Source organism: Pseudopodoces humilis, chromosome 6, assembly GCF_049639895.1.
Source record: "Pseudopodoces humilis isolate 2021_Gansu_Grassland_sample_001 chromosome 6, ASM4963989v1, whole genome shotgun sequence".
Classification (NCBI taxonomy): Eukaryota; Metazoa; Chordata; class Aves; order Passeriformes; family Paridae; genus Pseudopodoces; species Pseudopodoces humilis.
Genome location: NC_142205.1, coordinates 70,166,603 through 70,185,084, shown reverse-complemented (window position 1 = coordinate 70,185,084; position 18,482 = coordinate 70,166,603). Strand labels below are relative to the sequence as shown.

Here is an 18,482-nt window from a genome sequence, read left to right as displayed (position 1 = left end):
GGCGGCTGCTGCTCCTCCCGTGATCCCGATCCCGATCCCGATCCCGATCCCGGTCTCGTTCCCGTTCCCCATCTCGGAGCCGCTGGGTAGGATCGCGGTGTCCGTCCGGCTCCGCGGCTCGGGGGATCCCCCTGGGAGGCGGATAAAGGGAGTGCTGGGGGTGGAGGGCTGGGGAAGGAGGGCTGGGGAAGGGCTGTGTGGGGACAGCGGGTTTGACAGCGGCGGGGCCGTGAGTTCGAGTCCCGCTGCCCGCGACATTCATTCCCCCGGGAGTCATCCCTAAGGGTTCCCATTCATCCAGCTGCTCTACTAACTTAAGGAATAACTCTGTCCTAAAAGGCCTGTCCAAGATTTTCACTTCATGAAGCACCCAAGGAGGTGACAACCATAACAAACGGCGCGAATCTTTCCCCTTTTTTTCCCTTCTCACCAATCCAAGGGGGATATAAAAATTTATTTTAAAATATTTGGCCGTCTAACTTCAGATATGCAAAGAGGTTTGGCTTCACGGGGAGCTGGTTTGGAGAGTCAGTTATTTTTTTGCATGAGCAAAACATGCATGACCAACTCCACACCTGTGGCAAAACCATTCTGGTAACGGCTTCCCTGAGGTTTTAATTTCTTTTGTGGAGTTTTTTAGATTTTTTTTTTCTGTGTTTTTTGTTTGTTTGTTTGTTTTTTGTTTGTTTTTTTTTCTGCAGGTAAACTAGATTATTTAGATTTTTAATTCAAGTAATTCTGAAGAAGGGTATTCCCAGTTGTCAGCCATTCATTTAAATGAATGAATTCATCTAAAAGCTGGAAAATATCTTGACATCCATTAAAAGAGAGGGGGTTTTATATTTTTTTTTTTTTAAAACCAACAGTCTGTTAGATTGTTTTTGAGATTTCTCTTTAAAATATCCACAGCAGCTCTACCCCACGGGTTTTGTACTGTCTTGCATCTAATTATTTTATTTTGGGGGGAAAAAAAAAAGTAATTTTTATTCACGCTTTTCCTTCACAGCTCTGGTTCATCCTGAACATTTTCCTGTCTCTCAGGCTGTGGGAAGATGTGGATATTCGTGAAATAAGCTGTTTGATAACCGTGTTGTCAAAGCAATGGCTTCTCAAGAATTTACTGTGAGTGATTTTTAACACTGTGCAATTAAATAGGAATAAGTTTAAAGACTATAGCTGCTGAAATATTTGAATGTTTTCTTACTTCTCATTTTTTCAATATTTTAAACAGGTGTTATACACTCACCAAAAGATGAAAAAATCAAAGACATGGCAAGACGGAATTCTGAGGGTTAGAACTGGCAGAAACCAGGTGAAAATTCAGATTTAACATGGTTTGATTTAATATCATCTGCTACTGCCAGTGGCAGTCTAGCTGATTTGTGAAATAACTGGTTATTGAAAATCCTGTTTTTATATTGCAGGCTACTTTGTTTGATGATAAAGGACAATGTCTGGAGAGTATTTTTATAAAATCTCAGGTATGTTTTGTTCAGAGTTGTTATTTTTATATCTGATTGTAGTTTGTCTTTCAAGCAGCATTTCAAACACTTGTTTTGTAGCCAAAACAGTAATTTTTCTTCGTGTTGATATAAAACTCTGCTGCAGTGCAAATAATGGAAAGGGAAAAACTGAATAAATAGAATAAATGTAAAGCTTCTATTTGTTAGTAGATCTTACTGTTTGTCCAGAAGGTTTCATAGAATTTTTCTTCCTTTGTGGCAAAAACAGTGTATTACAGTGATATATGAGATTATCCTTGAAGCTAAGTGCTAGTGCTTTTTAGGATATATGTGTAAATAAAAGCTTTATATAGCATCTGTGATATAGTTGGTATAAGTACCCGATTTTTTTACATAAAAGTACTTAAAGGACTATATTTATTTAAAATAAAACTATATAATATTGTTTCTTATATAATACTATTATGTACACACTACTGCTCTCTCTTCTCCAGGTGACTCCTGGAGATGATTTGGAAAGTGAGCGATATTTAATCACAGTTGAAGCAGTCAAAGTGAGTGAGCAGCCCTCCAAAGACCAGCCAAAGAAAGCAGAAACTCCAGCAGCGGATAGAAATGGTGTAAAACCTGCTCTTCTACCCCCAAGACATCTCCCTGTCGGCTTGAAAAGGAAGTTTACGGTGTGTTTTTGTTCTAGATTTTTATATCTCATGTTTACATGCATTATAAAACACAAGGGACACATATTTTCATGGGTGGGAGATATAGAGGCATAATTTCTCCCTGCTCCTTTTTTTTTTAGCTGTAATCCAGAATGTGTTTTTTCCACATTTAGGAAATTTGGTTTAGCAGGATTGCTATTGCTGAGCCTGCAGTAAAAATCACGAGGGCTCGAGGTTGTTTCACGCTTGTGGAACCCTGGTGTGGACTGGATCAGAATATGTTTTCAGGCCCTTTGATCAGAATGCAGTTCGTGGAGTGTGCCCCATTTTCAATATTTGATTACAAAACATGGTTTAATTGGAAATTTCTCTCCTAGGGGTTCCAAGGGCCACGCCAAGTTGAGAAGAAAATACCAGTCGTGGACGACGAAGGAAAACCAACAGTGGTGCCTTTATCTAAGGAGTGCCAAGGGAGTTTTCCATCCAAGTTTTATATCAGCTCTCCCTTATTTTCTACGATTGGCAAGAAGGATGCAGAAACAAATCCCTCTGCAGGTTGTCAGGAACAGGGATGTAGGGACAGCAACAGAGAACAAATGTCTGTGTCCTCAGTGCTTTCAGTTTCCTTTAGTGACAGCTGTGAGGAGACAGAGAAGCAAAGCTCCAGTCAGTTTGTTGTGAGGCCAGAATCTCCTCTCCTTGCTGGGCACGCTGGTCCCGGGGCAGTGTCCCATCACATCAGGAGCACAGCACAGATAATTGCTCTTCTGAAGTCTAAACCAGCACAAGGACACAGGGAGCAAACATCTGGAGTCACAGGTTGTCTTTCCAGGTTTCAGGCAGCAGAAAATGCGGAATTATGTGACAAAAAAAGCCCCGTCCTACCTGCGTTTTCAGGTGACCCTAACAAAGGACTCATTGCAGATACTCAGCACCTGCCTTTTATGCAGGGAACTGTAAATGATAAAAAGCTCTGGAATGCTCAAACACATCCAAATTCAGTTGGACAGCCTTGTGGTGAAGAAATCACGGGACAGAGACAAGACAAAAAGGTAAATAATTTAAGTCAAGAGTTACAAGATCACTGCAACTCCGGTAGTTACTTCCTACCCGAGTCCACTGTAAGTAGAATGAGTGATAGTCAGTTTGTCCCATCCTCAGGTGACATTTCATATTCAGCAAGTCCAGCTACCTTTGAAAACAATCCCTTTGGATACAGGGAGCATTCAGGGACTGACAGTCCTAGGGAGAATTTCTCTGTCAAGATGCAGAGTGAGCTTCATCCAAGACAAAATTCAGAGGGAGTGTCCAGTGACCTGGAGCTCTCTGGGGATGTGATACTGACTGAAGCTGGAATTGTGAAGGAGGAGTTCAGTTTGCAGGGCACAGACAGCAGTCCTGATGGGGAACTGATGGAGGTTAACTTTAACCTAATGGAGACTTTTGATTTTAATGACATAGACCATGAAGATGTGTGTGAAAGAGAAGGGAAGGATTTCTCTGAGGGAGACTCCTCATGGAGCCCAGGTTGCTTACAGGGAGAAGATGTAGCACAAGATGCTGCCTTGAGGCCTCATTTGAAGCCTCATTCTTGCTATGAAGTAGAGACACACAGCAAAAATAAAGTGAAATGTTCAATTTTTGATGGAGAGGGGGGTCCACCATCCCAGCTTTGTGACAGTGATGACAGGAGAACTGCTGCAGACGATGCTGCAAACCAGACCAAAACCAAAGCGGAACTTTTAGGTGATGGATGCAACATAAAAGAGATCAATGAGGGTCAATCAAGTTTTGGAGCCACAAACAAAGGGGAGGATCTGGATGGCTGTGCAGCACTCACCATTGATGGCACATCTTGGATAAAAAACCAGCAGTCTGATCTCTTGCCTGATGACACCAAAGTTAATGAATGTCACCCTAAAACCAGGGTGTCTGAGGCAACTGGAAGTCTTCCAGGTATTTCTCCCAGCAGAATAATTTCTGCCATGGACAAAAAGACCGAGGAAGCAGTTGCACATCTTGGATGCGTGGAATCCCCAGATGTTGGCTCAGAGCACTTCTGGGGTACTGAGAGTGATGACATTAAACCAGGCAGCCCTCTGCTGTCTTTGTCACAAAAATCAGATCCTTTGGGAGCAAGTTATTCGTCTCCAGAGGAAACAGCAGTAGGAGAAATTGCGTTGGAAAGTGCAGAGAGCGTAACTGCTTCTCCTGAAGCCTGCAAAGGAGAAACAATAGGGGTGGATAGCCTGAAATGCACAGCAGTGGCTGAGAATTCCTCAGGACTCCCTGATTTGGTGAATGATATTGCTCTTCTCAGAGCTTTGGCTCAGCACAGCACAGCATTAGAGAGTTTGCAAAAGATGGAGGAAAATGGCAGCGTGTTCTGTGAAAGAGACGCTTCTAAGGAGACACTTGAACCCCTTCAAGAGAAGGATGAAGGTTAGGTCAGCTTGTGTTTTAAACTGGATGCTCTATGTCTGTACCTGTTTGATTTCTCTCACTTCACCTCATATTCAGAAATACTTTTAGAGTGATGTGTTATGTAGGGTTCCTTGTGCAATTTTTACTGTTTAAAGCAATGTTGTGAGCTCTGAATCAGTCTGTTCGCTCTCATTCAGTTAAATCCTAACTGTGCAATTTGTTGCCTGGGTAAGGTTTGCAAGACCTGTAACTATTCAGATGTTTTCATGTAAAAAAAAAACCCAGACTGTTGACTGTAACTTACTGTGCTTTTCCATCTCTTGTAGCTAGAAAAGAGTTTACAGAAATGCCTTACTCAGAAAGTTTACAGGCATCTTCCTGTTCATACTTTGATTCTCCTGGCCTTATGGTAACCAATTTTTGACTGCATATATTTATCTGTACAAGATAAATTCATTTTCCACCTGGCTCCTGGAATAAAATCCTTGGTTTATGGAACCATAGAGGTTGAGCTACAAATTGTTTAGAGGCGTTGTTTATGAAGCTGGTAATAAATAGAGGATGTCACCTTAGCAATATCCAGGAGGCCTAATGTATTAAAGACAAGAAACTTTATGAAACTTTATGAAAATTGTAGCATTTAGTAATGTTTAATATCCCATTAATATGTCTGGTATTTCTCCTTCCATACCCCATCTTTTACCACCTTCTTTTTGTTTTTTCACTATATTTTTAAATTAATGGCTGTCCTTGGAGTTTTAACATTTGGGTTGAAATACACTGGAAAAACTGTTTGTGTTTGATAATTCACTGTGATTTTTATCCAGTGGTATTAACAGCCTTTTTTCTTGTTCAATCCATCTAAAGCTTAAAGAAAGATTTTAGAAATCCTTCCCTTTTTCATGTTCTGTTTGAAAAGCAAACATAATTTCATTTCCTGTCATGGATAGTTCTGGCTTCCAAACTAAAAAAGCCTGTAACTGAAAAGGCTTCTTTTGTATAAATATGAGACATTTCTTAGCCTAAATTTTCACTTTAAATGGTTATTAAATTGTTAGACTAATTAAATTTTGTTACTTTCCTATGCAGCCCAGCTGTGTGGATAATTTATTCCAGAAGACAGAGGCATATATTGTACCCATAGCAGCAGCCCAGAGAGACCCTGGGACATCTGACTGCCAACCAAAGGTACCTTTTCTGTGGAACTGAAGTATAATTAACAGTGTTTGCTAAATTTCACTTAAATGATTTGCAGATTGTGATACATTACACTAAGTCCTAATAAAGTTTTAACCAGTTCTCATAATTTTTAGTACAGTTCACTGCAGGAAGTTTTCCAGCAGAGTTTTAAACTCAAATTACAAGGAAAAAACACCAGATTTTTTTTGTTTCTCTACTGCAGTGTCAACAGATTATTTTTCTTGTATGTATAAAAACTATCTGTGTCGACTGTAGGTAGTTGCAGAGCAGTTTTTACTTCCTGTTAGTGATAATTCCAACGCTTTCTGTAGCGTGTTGCCTTCCGAGGGTACCAAGTGAAAGGATCAGCAGCTAGTGAGGTCATGTTGAGAGCTCCATGCTCCCAGCTAGGATGGCAGCAGCCCCCAGAGAACGTGGACTTGGCAGCTGAGACATTGTTCTCACCCCTCTTTTCGAGGAATAATGACCTTTATGACTTCAGACAGGTAAAGCATTTTTTTGTTCAGTTATCCTTGGCAAGTACCCTGCCCATTTAGGATAGAAAATAGTTCATTTTTTAAACTGCTACAATCATATAGAAATCAATTGTTTTTACTTACCTTTGTCATAGAACTTTGTAACGTGTGACTTGGTTTTTTCTGCTCCTTTGTTCAGTTGCACTTTGGAAAAAAAAAAAAGAAGATAAACAGTTTGATTTCTAACAAGTTTTTTGCTTATACTTTTTTTTTTTTTTTTAATAAAGTCTCCAGGTTCCAGGAGCCTTCATAAGGATGATGTTGACATTATCAGAGAAGGGAATTTTCAAGTGATGCCTGATGTTATTGAAGAGCCAGGAATAAATCAGTCCTGTAAGCGAAAGTAAAAGGAGAAGGGCAATGATTTGCCTAAAAATTTCTGCATGACTTGAGTGCTTCATGTCTTTTTCCCAGCACTGGCATTGGATGTGTATCCTGAACATGTGCCACCATGGACAATGCCACGCTCACCCTCTGACCTGAGACAAGCACGGTGGGCTGCCTGGGAACCTGGCAAGGTGGGGATTGACTGACTCTTGCAGATATTTTTGGCTTTATTTCCTCTGTGTTCATGGCAATTTCTTAGTTTTGAAGCTGTTTTATCTCAACTCTGAAAGACATTTCCATTGTTTAGAATGGTGAGAGAGAGAATACTGATAAAAGAGCTGTAATCAGGGTTTTTTCCAGTCATTCACCTGCCATATTAATTCTTCACCTGTAGACTTCCCCACTTGATCCAGACTCTACAATTTCTCCACCTTGGGAAAACGAGGACACTGTTGGAGACATCTGTGAGCCCCTGACACGTGGGATCTTACCAAGTGAAGCAGAACTCCCAGATTTTTTTTTCAGTAAGAATTTACAGTTTTATATTGGCACCTCACAGTGTTTTAGCTGAAAAATCTCTGAGGATTCTTGAAGCACAAAGAATTGGGCTATCATAGACAGTTACTCTGCCAATTATATTCTATTGAAAGAGACTTTACTAGAGGGATTTAGTTTTATAAAGACAAATCAGCTTCTAGTTTGGGGGCAAAAAGGCTGTAAGCTAAGCTTCTAAATGACACCTGTGTTTTTATTTACCTGCTTTTAGTTTTCTTCCATATTCAGCTGTTCTTTGATGCCCTCCCATCTGACATCTATCTGTAACTGTCATTATTCATAATTAATTTAGTGAAAAATGGTGCTTTTTGGTACTAAGAGCTTATTTATCTGCACTGTTTAATAGTAATTCATAAGTTTGAGTTATCTTTTGGAAAAAGCAGGAAATGTGAAGCTGGGTGTTTTCTACCAGCTGTCAGTGACATGAGATTAATGATCTCCAAAACACACCCATATTTAAATAATGGTCTTCTCTACAAGCAGTGTGGCTACATAATGTGTTCTGAATATGGAGATTTCAGAGAATTATAACTCATTAAAAGAATCACACAAAACCCATCATTTAGTGTAACACTGCACAGAAACAATTCAGAGAGGTGTGTAAAAGGAAGAACTTAGAATTCCTTTCCTTTTGTACATCTAAAATGCCATCCCTAGGTGCTACAAGTTGCTTGTAAGCTGTATTTGCCCCACAGCTCGGGAGAAATCCAGCTATCCAGAGGAATGCAGCCTCCCAGGATCCCAGCCCGTGATGAAAGCACGAATTCCATTTGTCGCTCTTCCTGCCACCAACGAGATTCCTGGTGTGTTTCACCCCACTGAGGACAAGAAGCAATCTCTGGGCTCTTCAGGAGGCAATTTGAGCAGCGAGTCAGTGGCATCTCCTAGGAGCGCTCCTGGCCCCGAGGACAGGAATTATGAGACCTCCGTGTTTGGGGAGTACACGGAAGATGGACAAAGGGGATCTGTGCCACAGGTGCTCCCTAATGTGACTGCCCAACACAGACAAAGCAAATGGCTGAAGTATCAAAGCAGTGCTCAGTGGGATTTGATCCCTGAGAACAGCGCTGACAGGGAAGAGAATGATGATATCTGTGCCCAGAGCATCCTCGGAATGCTGCCGGGCGACACAGGAGAGGGCACAGCCATGAATCCAAGTGCTCCCAGCTCTGCGCCGCTGCTGCCAGCCAGGAGCTCTCCCGGGGAATGCTCCAGGGCTGCAAACACCAGCCACCCAGATCTGGTTTCAGATGGGAAGGTACTTTCCCTGCACTTAAGGCAGACACCTTTGGCTGAGGCCACACAAAAGGTGTTGAGTCACCTGAGCTGCCACGCTGGAACAGGAGAGGGCCAGGTGTGTAACTGTTGAAGCAAACACAGCTATCACTGACACAAACACATTTCTCTGGCCAAAGGGACTGCAATTTATCTCATTTCCTGCAAGATGTTATCAGTATGATTGGATGAAATGTTTCTACCGACGTAGTGACACCAAATATATGTTTTTTTTAGTGCTGTGACTAATCCTTTGTAAAGGTAATTCCTTGGCACACACAGTGCCAGATTTAGATTTTTAATCTGAATCTTGGTGGCAGGAAGATGAAAGAAAAGCTGCTGGGCTGTTTTGGCATCTGTTATTGGTAAGAAATTGCGTGCACAAGGGGTTTTCCTTGATTGTGGTATCAGCGTCATCTTAATGAACACCTAATTTTCCTTCAAGGTATAGTCTCTGGCTTCAAAATATTATAAATTCCTTCAGTTTTAGTTGTGTAAAAGTCAAGTTATAGCACTGAATAAGCACCTAAAAATTCAGCACAGCTGTTTGTGACCAGTAGACAAATGGAGTAAACTGGGGGAAAACATTTAAAATTTTAAATGTTTTTTTAAAACATTTAAAACGATTTTAAAGCTGTCAGATGGTTTTGAGAGTTAAAGAAAATGTTAACTCTAAGTTTTTTGGTTCTTTAAAACTGTCCACTACAGTATTTGTGTGAAGTAGAGGTGAGGAAATAACTAATACATTTCATATGTATATATGTAAAATCCATGTATACTAGACTTAAAAAGCTTATGAAGATAGTTATAATTAATTTATTTCTATGCAAAAATGGTGAAAAAAATGGAGTTTGTGTGCCCTTTCCCCATGCCTAGTGCTGAAAAACATGATTTTGAATGACATAATTTACTCTAAAGCCTTTGGAAGTATTATCTGGGTTATTATAGATGCAGGCTGTTTGGCATGGGGCAAATTTTTATGTCATGATGAATCCTAACTGGCAGCCTAAGCACTAGGGAAATGTATTTTTAAAAACCTGCAAGGTTTGTCTCATTCAAGGTCTTAAAAGTTTTTAAGGGTTTATTTTCCTGGGTCTTTTTAGGACATAACAATTTCTGAGTTGTCTTTTCCTGCTGTGGATAAAGTGAAACATGCCAATCTTCCTAAAAGAAAGATTTCTATCCCAGCTGTGTTTCAGTCTCACACTCACTACAAACAGGTTTTTAAAGCTGCTCTGACAGGTAAGTCTGCTCTGTGAAATGCTGTCCTTTTAAATGCTGCCTATTAAAGCAACAGGGTCCATTTCATTTTTTATATATATATATATACTGAAATATATTCAGTCTATAGCCAAAATTGCCAAGGCAAACCAAAAAGACAGTACACTTCTGTTCAACTGTGTAGCCTCAGGGCTGTTTTCCAGTCTTAAGATTCCTAAGCTTTTTTTTTTCCCCCTGGAATAAGTGGATTTTGCAGGTCACATGGTTTCTTTTAGGACTCAGATTAAATATCTTGATTTGGGATGGCAATCTTCCAGTGAAAATAGGTTTCTTTGAATGTTGTGTACCTGTGTAAGCATTTTAAGGCTGTGCTAATGATTCTGTTTTCTCCCCTACCAAGAGCAATTGAACATAATGCTGTTTGAGTTGGCACAGAGACTGCACAACGCCCTCTCCAAAGTGGATATATCATTTTACACTGCACTGAAAGATGGGCAAAGCCAGAGCCAAGGAAGCTGTGCTCCAGTCTGCAACCACATGCACCCTGCTAAGCTGGTGATGGTTAAAAAAGAAGGTCAAAACAAGGTGCTGTTTATTCCTTGTGTTTTTACACTTTTGAGGTGAAATTATCAGCTGCTTTCTCTTCTTTCCTTGCTTGTGTTAGTGCTCATGGACTTCTTTTTTTTCCCCCCTCCCTTCCCTTGCAGGGTCGTTTGTTCTATGCCTGTGATGCCCCAAAAGCTGAGCAGTGTTCCTTTTTCAAGTGGATTGAAGATGTGAACCCCACACAGACAAAATCCAGACCGAGTGCAGTGCTCCATGATACAAAAAGTATTGGGACATACCTCAGGAGCCAGAAGATTGCTGTCTATGAGGAATGCCAGCTTTTGGTGAGGTATCCTGAAATGCTGTGCACTTCTCTCAAGTGCTGTGTGAATTCAAGGTTGATAAATATTCCAGTAGTTCAGGATTTAAGGCGTTTTCTGCATATTTTAAGGAGTAAAGATTTCATTCTGTAATGAAATGCAAGGGTTAAATCGGTGAAGGAAAAATATTTATAGCAATGATATTTCTTTTTAGCAAGAATCAAAACTGCTGACCAGCCACTTGATCAATTGCTTAATGTTACAACTGTTGCGTTTGAATTATTGTTCATTTAATCTTCAGTAGGAGAATGTGATTTATTCTCTTGGAGATTCTAATTTTAATGCCAGAAGTCATCTCAAAGGCTACTCTGAGCTGTTTAACTGTAGAGGAAACAATTTGATTGTGGCTGAATATGAGGGAATTTTGCAGTATTAATTAATTAAGATAAATGTATTTAAAACTTCTTAATGTAAGATGATGTACACCCACTTGGTCCAATCTGTGGAGGTTTCTTATTTTTGGTGCTGAATCCAAAATATGCCTATGGTTTACCTACTTTTTTTTTTTTAATTACAATTTCCCAGGAAAGCATTTGAAATTCCATCACAGAAGTACAGTAAGTTCAAGAAATTTATGAATAAACCTACCAGCTTTGATGGTGACTCCAAATCCAAATTATACCTGAAACTAAGCAGGAAGGAGCATTCTTCTCTCTACAGCAAAGGTGAGCACATCTTAAATATCAGATTTAAAAAGGTGGCAGTAGGAGAAGCTGAGGAGGACTCTGATGTTTTCTTGGCAGATGACATCTGGGTTGTTTCAAAGACTCTGAACTTTGATCCCATTGATACTTTCATTGCAAGCAGTGCTTTCTTTGGACCATCCTCCAATAATGAAATAGAATTGCTGCCACTGAAAGGCTACAGTCCCTCCAACTGGAGATCAAACAGTGAGTTCCATGGCAAATCATTCAGAACTGTGGGACACAGCTAAGGAAAAATCCAGCCAGCAATGAAGGATGATTGTAGAATTTCTCACATCTTGTACATGATTTAATTCACAGTAATTTCTTTTCCTTGTATGTTTGAATATATTATTTGAATACTGTTGTAATTAATGCAATTAAACCTGCAAAGTAGCTGGCAAATTCCAAATGGATGGAGGAGAAATGAGAATAATATAAAGTAGTAAATTATACAATATGAGATAGAATGCAAATTGACTGTCAGAGTGCAAGTTAAACTAATATGTTTTTACTGTCCTTGAAAAACAAAATACAGAAACCTCAAACAACTCACTGGAAAATATATATTTATATAAAAAGCCATGTACTAAATCTGTGATTAAAAGTGCAAAAGTTTCTTGGTTTTGCTGTTGAATTGAGTTAAAGCTTTGGGGTTGTTTTGTTTTGTAAATGGAGAAGATAAAATCAGTTAATGACTCTTTTGGCATTTTATAATAAATCTCTTTAGCTAGTTTGAAATTTCTGCTCGTTTAATTTCGTTCTCATTTTGTTTTTCTGTGGCCTTTGCAAGTGCGTGTTCATGCCTTGCTGGTTTGCAATGCCAGTGGGGAGTTGGCATCCTTAAGGAACTTGGAGGAGCACTTCAATCCATCCACGTTACCACTAATCCCCTATCTCCTCAAAATGTGAGTTACTGTTCTGTGATACTCTGAGCAGGTCACCAAACACCAGCAGTCCAGTCTAGGAATATCAGAACCAGGAGATGCAAATTATATCCTATCATGACTTCTGGCTATTTTTTGTTCTCTTAGGGATTTTAATTCTGAAAATGCTACGAAAAGAGTCGACAAAAGGAAATTTACTCCTCCTGCCATGAGCATTAAGTGCTCGATGATGTCTGGCCCTGTGAGCTCTGAAGTGGCGATGGGAGTGGCTGAAGAGATGATCCAAAGATTCTCCCTGAACCCAGACCAAGCAGCATCACTGATTCATATAGCTCAGATGATGACCTCCTGTGAAAACCCCAAACCAGGGCAAGGACATCAGAGCTTCCCCATCACAATCATACATGGTACACAGCCAAGAATTGTGACATTTGCTGCTATTGTATCTTCTCAAAAATGTTGATTGATGTGAAATGGCATTAATGTGACAAATTCCAGAATCAGCCCTTGTGATAATGACCGTGACATTAATACATCCATTCTGTCAGCACAGAGCTTTTACCCCTTAAATTTTCATTCTGCCTTTTGCAGGATTTCACTGAAGCATAGGAGCTTTTGCCTAGGAATATCTACACACAAAATCAGAGTTTTTAGTGTCTTCTGCTTCTTTCTTTTCATATTAAGACCACTTTTTGTCATGTATTAGCTTTATTTTAATAAGTGTAAGGTTGCCCCTGGACGCTGGTAGCTGCTGAAGCAAACCCATGCAATGTTTTTAGAGGAATCACATCATAACTGAAATTAAAGCAATTGATTCAAACTTTCTAGGAAATTCTCACTTGTAACTTGGGCTTTTTCTTCCGAAATACCAGGTGTTTTTGGAGCTGGCAAGAGCTACTTGCTGTCTGTGGTGATCTTGTTCCTCGTGCAGCTCTTTGAAAGCAGCGAAGCTACGGAGGGTCCAAGGGCAACTCCATGGAAACTTCTCATTGCTTCTTCCACCAACGTTGCTGTGGACAGGATACTGCTGGGGTGGGTTGTTCAGGCTTTTACTGACTCTTCTTCCAAAACCAGTAACGTACTTAACATTGTAGTGATAATTGTGTTGGTATTTCCTGTAAAACAGGTCAAAAGGGTTGATTTCTTTCCCTATAAAGTGCTGTGGACAGGCTTTGATTTTACCTCAGCTCTTTTCACACAGTTAAAAGAGTGAAAGCTACGGAAAACATTTACAGAAGATGACTTTAGGCTCTACTCTCTCATCAAATTTGGTATTAAAATCCATCATGACCAGGTAGTAGTGCTCAGGAGTCTTTGGGATGTAGCGGTAGGGGAAGGAAGAGCAGAGAGAATCAGATCTGTGAAAATTCAGCATGAAATAAATCCATAGTTTGAAAGGAAAATGGAAGGAAAGATAGATATGAGAGCAGGATCATCAAGGCATTAAGCATTTTTGAGGTAAATCATGATGAGGTAATTTATTTTAATTTTCTTGAATTACTGAGGTACTTCATCTCATTAATCACTGAACTTTGTGTTCCTTGGTGTTGTGATGTGTCTTTTGAAACCACTTTTAAAGTTTTCAATGTTTCTTTTTTCCATTTCTGTAATGTTTATCATCTCTTTTTCTTTCAAGTCTGCTGGATCTTGGATTTGAGGATTTTATAAGAGTGGGAAGCATAAGAAAAATCACAAAAGCAATCCTTCCCCATAGGTAAGAAAGCTCTTTGAGGGATCTGATGCAATTTGGGGTAGGTTAATACATTGTTGCAAATTGCTGTTATATATAAAATATGTTTATTTTTCCAAGCACTGCTATATTCATTAAAGTATGTTACAAAATCTTCTTTGAAGTTTACATGCAGGCTCAGGAAATGAAAACGAGCAGCTGAAAGAGCTGCTTGCTCTCATGAAAGAAGATTTAACTCCAGCTGAAAAAATATATGTCAGGAAGAGCATTGAGCAGCATAAACTGGGGACCAATAAAACCATTCTGCAACAGGTACAGCCAAAGAGATGGAATGGGAAAGCAGGAATTTGCTGTGTCTTATCCACAGGGCCCAGCAAACGGGAACTGGGAATCCCCTCTCACACCTACCAAGCTCCTGGTTTTGAAATGTAAAGTGCATGTTAGGTTTGATGCCACACGTATAGCTTAGTGTCCTGTTTGTAAAAACAAATTTAGGTGTATTCTGCTGTACTTAGGTGCTGCACAGAGATGAACCGTGAAATGATCTTAACTTTTTGCCTGCCCATTTTCTCCTCGCTCCTGACAGGTGAAGGTGGTTGGAGTGACGTGTGCTGCCTGCCCTTTCCCATGCCTGAACTCACTCAGGTTTCCTGTGGTGATGCTGGATGAGTGCAGCCAGATGACTGAACCTGCTTCTCTCCTTCCCATCGCCAGGTATGGCCTTCCTGTGGGGCTTCAGCAGGGACACAAGTCCAAGTGGTGCCAAACTCCACACCTTTCTGAGCATGTGAACCCCAAGGTCTCACCTGAGACAGCAAGAGGAGTCATTTTAAACTGAGGCCTCTCCTTGGGTGTCATTAAACTGGGGTGGAGAAGGGAGGCTGGTGGAAGCAACGTGGTACAGAAACAGCGCACGCTTTGCTTATGAGCTCTTGAACATTGTTTTCAGAATGCTTTTTTCTTTGTTTTTTCCCATTCTTATTTAGGTTTCAGTGTGAAAAGCTTGTCCTTGTTGGAGACCCCAAGCAGCTGCCACCAACTATTCAAGGGTCTGAGAGTGTTCACGAGCAGGGATTGGAGCAGACTCTCTTTGACCGGCTCTGCTTAATGGTAGGTGTTGCTAAACACACCTTGGGAAAAGGTGGAGAGTGGAATTGTAGGTCTCCTGAAGTCACATGGGGAAATCTGGTTCAGGTGTCAGAGGATCGGGGTTTTCAGCATTGCAAAATAACCTAAAATCACAGAATGGTTTGGGTGGGAAGAGACCTCAAAGCTCACCTAATCCAACCTCCCCACCATAGACAGGGACACCTTCCTCTAGACCAGACTGCTCTGAGCTCCATCCACGTGAACTCTTCCCAATCCTAATTTCTCTCTCCTCATTTCTTTAGGGACATAACCCAATTCTTCTTCGGACACAGTACCGCTGTCACCCTGCCCTCAGTGCCATCGCCAGCGAGCTGTTCTACCATGGGAACCTCATCGATGGGATTTCTGAGGAGGACAGGACACCTCTATTGGAATGGCTTCCAACACTCTGCTTCTACAGCGTTCATGGCATGGAGCAAGTAAGTTCCTCAACTCTTCTTAAATATACTCCTTATATAAAAAATCAATATTGTAGTTTTTACTCCTTTCCATTCCTTTTTACATTGTCGGTGAGAACTAATTCCCTTTTTCCTTCTTCCTAGATTGAAAGAGACAACAGCTTTTATAACATGGCAGAAGCTCATTTTACAGTCAAGCTCATCCAGTCTCTGATTGCAAGTGGAATAGAAGGAGCTGCTATTGGTGTGATAACCCTTTATAAATCACAAATGTATAAGGTTTGTACCATAAATCAATAATAAACATCAGGAAAGCCATTTTCTTAAATGTGCACTGAGTAGCCAAACTCATCCCCCTTCCCCGTTTCTTTGCCCACAGATCCAGAATTTGCTCAGTGGGGTTCACTCCCAGGCTTTTGAAGTCAAGCCCGTCCAGGTGTCCACGGTGGACGCCTTCCAAGGCGCGGAGAGGGAAATCATCGTCCTGTCGTGCGTCAGGACGAGGCAGTTTGGGTTCATAGGCTCGGAGAAGAGGATGAACGTGGCACTAACCAGGGCCAAGAGGCACCTGCTGATCGTGGGAAGTCTGCCCTGTCTGAGCAGGAACAGGCTGTGGGGAAGAGTAATTCACCACTGCAAAGGTAAGAGTTTCTTTGCTGGGGTTTTCGAAACCGTGCGCCTCGTTTTCTTTAATTGGGCTGTGTGTAATACACCTGATAGTGCTTATATACTATATAACAATAATATATAAAATATACAGTATGTGCACTGCAGCAACCACTGTATTCATTACACGTGAACTCCAGTTTTTAAGGTTACATAGAAAATCTAACATATTGCAAGAAAATGCAAGAATCACGTGCAAGTTGCGCATTTTTACCTGCAAACTCTTTTTATACTCGAAGGTTTTGTTTTTGTTTTATCCACTAATGGAACTTTACCTGCTTGGCTGACAGCAGAGAAAGCATCTTGGTAGTGAGTGACTGAACTCCAAAGAGCCGTTTTCCAAGCAGAAATATCACAGCCAGTCAATACTCTTGGGGAAATAGATGTTATCATTGCCAGGGGCTGATTCCATGATGGATGCTGTAGAGAGAGATGTAATTATCCTGTTTATTGCTGCTTTTAGGATGGGAAAATGGCTTACAACATGCAAGCCAGTGTGAGCAGCAGCTAAATGACATTCTCAAGTCTTACTTGGAGAATTGGGAGGAAGAAGAACAGAGTAAGAAAAAGGAAAAATAAAATATGTATTGATTTTTGTGAACAAAATATTAACTGCTTGTCTATAGCAATAGCTCTGGTAATTTTTAATCTAGTATTTATTTAACGTGGGGTATTTTTCTTTGGATCTCAGTGCACTGATAATTTTGACCTTGTGGTCATGTGACTGAAAATTATTAAAGTGACTATTTGGTTGATAACCGTAAGTCGAGTGACATTTATCTGCTTGAGAAGTGAAATCCTTTTATGCTTGCAGTGTAGTTACTGATATTAGTGGTGTTTCACTGTTCTTCAGATTAAACACCTTGATTTAGAACAATTCTGTCACCTTCCATATTTACAGGCAGGTCATGTCCAGGAAGGAGCTTGGCTGTAACAATTAAAATTCACTTCCGCTGCTCTTGGGAAAATCTTAAGTACCATCCAGGGCCTATGAAGGCTCCGAGAGAGCTGGAGAGAGACTTGTTACTAGGGCACGGAGGGACAGGACAGGGGACAACGTCTTCAAAAGCCAGAGGAGGGTTTAGCTGGGATATTAGGGATAAATTCTTCCCTTGGGAGGATCGTGAGGCACTGGCACAGGTTGCCCAGAGGAGCTGTGGCTGCCCCATCCCTGTAAGTACACAAGGCCAGGCTGGACGGTGCTTGTGAGCAGTGCTGCAGTGGTGTCCGTTCTGTCAGGTGCCCGGCACACCGGGAACTCGCCATCAGCTTCCCGATTTTCCCGATCCCGGGTTTTTGTGTCTCCCGCGGGTTCCGCCGCCAGATGGCGCCGCGCGCGCGGCGGAGGGAGCCGCCGCGGCGGTGATGCGCCCCTCCCGCCAGCCCGCCACTGCGGCCGCGGCACCGCTCCGCCCTGAGGGGCAGCGCCGGCTCCTTCCGCCGGGGGAGGGCTGAATAGCGCCTTTAAATTACTGCTGACACCCCTGTCCCAGCTCCCTAAAATCTCAATCAACAAGCCATTAGAACTCGACGGGAGTAAAACTAAATCCTCGTTTAAGTGTATTTATCCGCTCTCTTTTCTCTCTTTCAAATGCTAAATCCATTTCAGCATATGCCCCTTCTTTCTCTCGCCTTTCTCTAAAGACTGGCAGCTCGCACTACTCTTGTAAATATGAAAGATGCTAATCATATGACATATCACGTCTCAGTCGGAGCCTGGAATAAAGCCTTGAGATTTGGGATCATTGCCTCCAGACAACAGCTTCATCAGCCGGAAAGTTGGGTTTTTTTCTCCTTTCCTTCAACTCTCAATCCCTTCTTTGTCTGAGGGAAAATGCAGCCAACTCGAGCCACCCCGGCCATATGGTTCACTCTGTGTTTTCTTAGTTGAATCCTGAATTGTTTGTGACTTGCGAAGGGTTCTTTTTTTTTTCTTTTTTTTTCTTTTTTTTTTTTTTTTTTTTTGGAAGTGTGTATAAAGACATAGAAGAAGCTGCCCGGACTGGGATGGCTCTGCAGGGTTAACTCCATGTTCTTCACGTGTTCGCCTTCGGCCACCTCACCACACAGTCAAAAAGTATAAACCTGCAGATACACTTTATACCAATAACCTGTTCCAGGTGTCTGGTATTCTTCCCCTTCTGGGCAAAAATAGGTGTTTTTCCCTTTTCTGGATGGATATCCCTTCTGGAAACACCATTCGTGTCTTAGCTCAAAAAAACAGAGTTATTGCTCAGTGGCAAATTCCTTCTAGAAATGCCTTGACTAAGAGAAGCCCCTGAGGATTTTGGGTCAAGAAAAGCGGCTTTTTAGACCTGTATAAATTAGGAGCCGAGTGAGCTCGGCACACCCGAGTTTGGATATCCCCGTTTGATAGCCAGCCTGCCAAATTTTCTTTCTCTCTTTCCTTACACACCACCGCCCCCCCCCCCCCCCAATAA

The 18,482-nt window shown here is 41.2% G+C and overlaps 1 protein-coding gene across 3 annotated transcripts; it reads left to right on the top strand.

Moving 5' to 3' along the window:
- Positions 1 to 7: 7 nt before the first annotated feature.
- Positions 8 to 16,726, top strand: ZGRF1 (zinc finger GRF-type containing 1). 3 transcript variants are annotated; one of them, XM_088056969.1, is made up of 28 exons: positions 8 to 86; positions 1,007 to 1,122; positions 1,232 to 1,312; positions 1,425 to 1,481; positions 1,958 to 2,143; positions 2,503 to 4,567; positions 4,876 to 4,958; positions 5,639 to 5,737; positions 6,492 to 6,597; positions 6,679 to 6,782; positions 6,986 to 7,115; positions 7,842 to 8,500; positions 9,525 to 9,663; positions 10,043 to 10,227; positions 10,350 to 10,537; positions 11,094 to 11,233; positions 11,312 to 11,458; positions 12,045 to 12,159; positions 12,286 to 12,545; positions 13,011 to 13,170; positions 13,775 to 13,852; positions 13,993 to 14,140; positions 14,415 to 14,542; positions 14,815 to 14,938; positions 15,220 to 15,396; positions 15,520 to 15,654; positions 15,755 to 16,016; positions 16,505 to 16,726. In XM_088056969.1, exons 2-28 carry the CDS (start codon positions 1,102 to 1,104, stop codon positions 16,618 to 16,620), a joined length of 6,093 nt encoding a protein of 2,030 aa, XP_087913095.1. In that variant the 5' UTR covers positions 8 to 86; positions 1,007 to 1,101; the 3' UTR covers positions 16,621 to 16,726. The 3 variants fall into 3 exon arrangements, with proteins under 3 accessions (XP_087913095.1, XP_087913097.1, XP_087913096.1); XM_088056970.1 differs by having other exon boundaries at positions 45 to 86; positions 1,042 to 1,122; XM_088056971.1 differs by lacking the exon at positions 4,876 to 4,958 and having other exon boundaries at positions 2,503 to 3,177.
- The last annotated feature ends 1,756 nt before the right edge of the window (positions 16,727 to 18,482 follow it).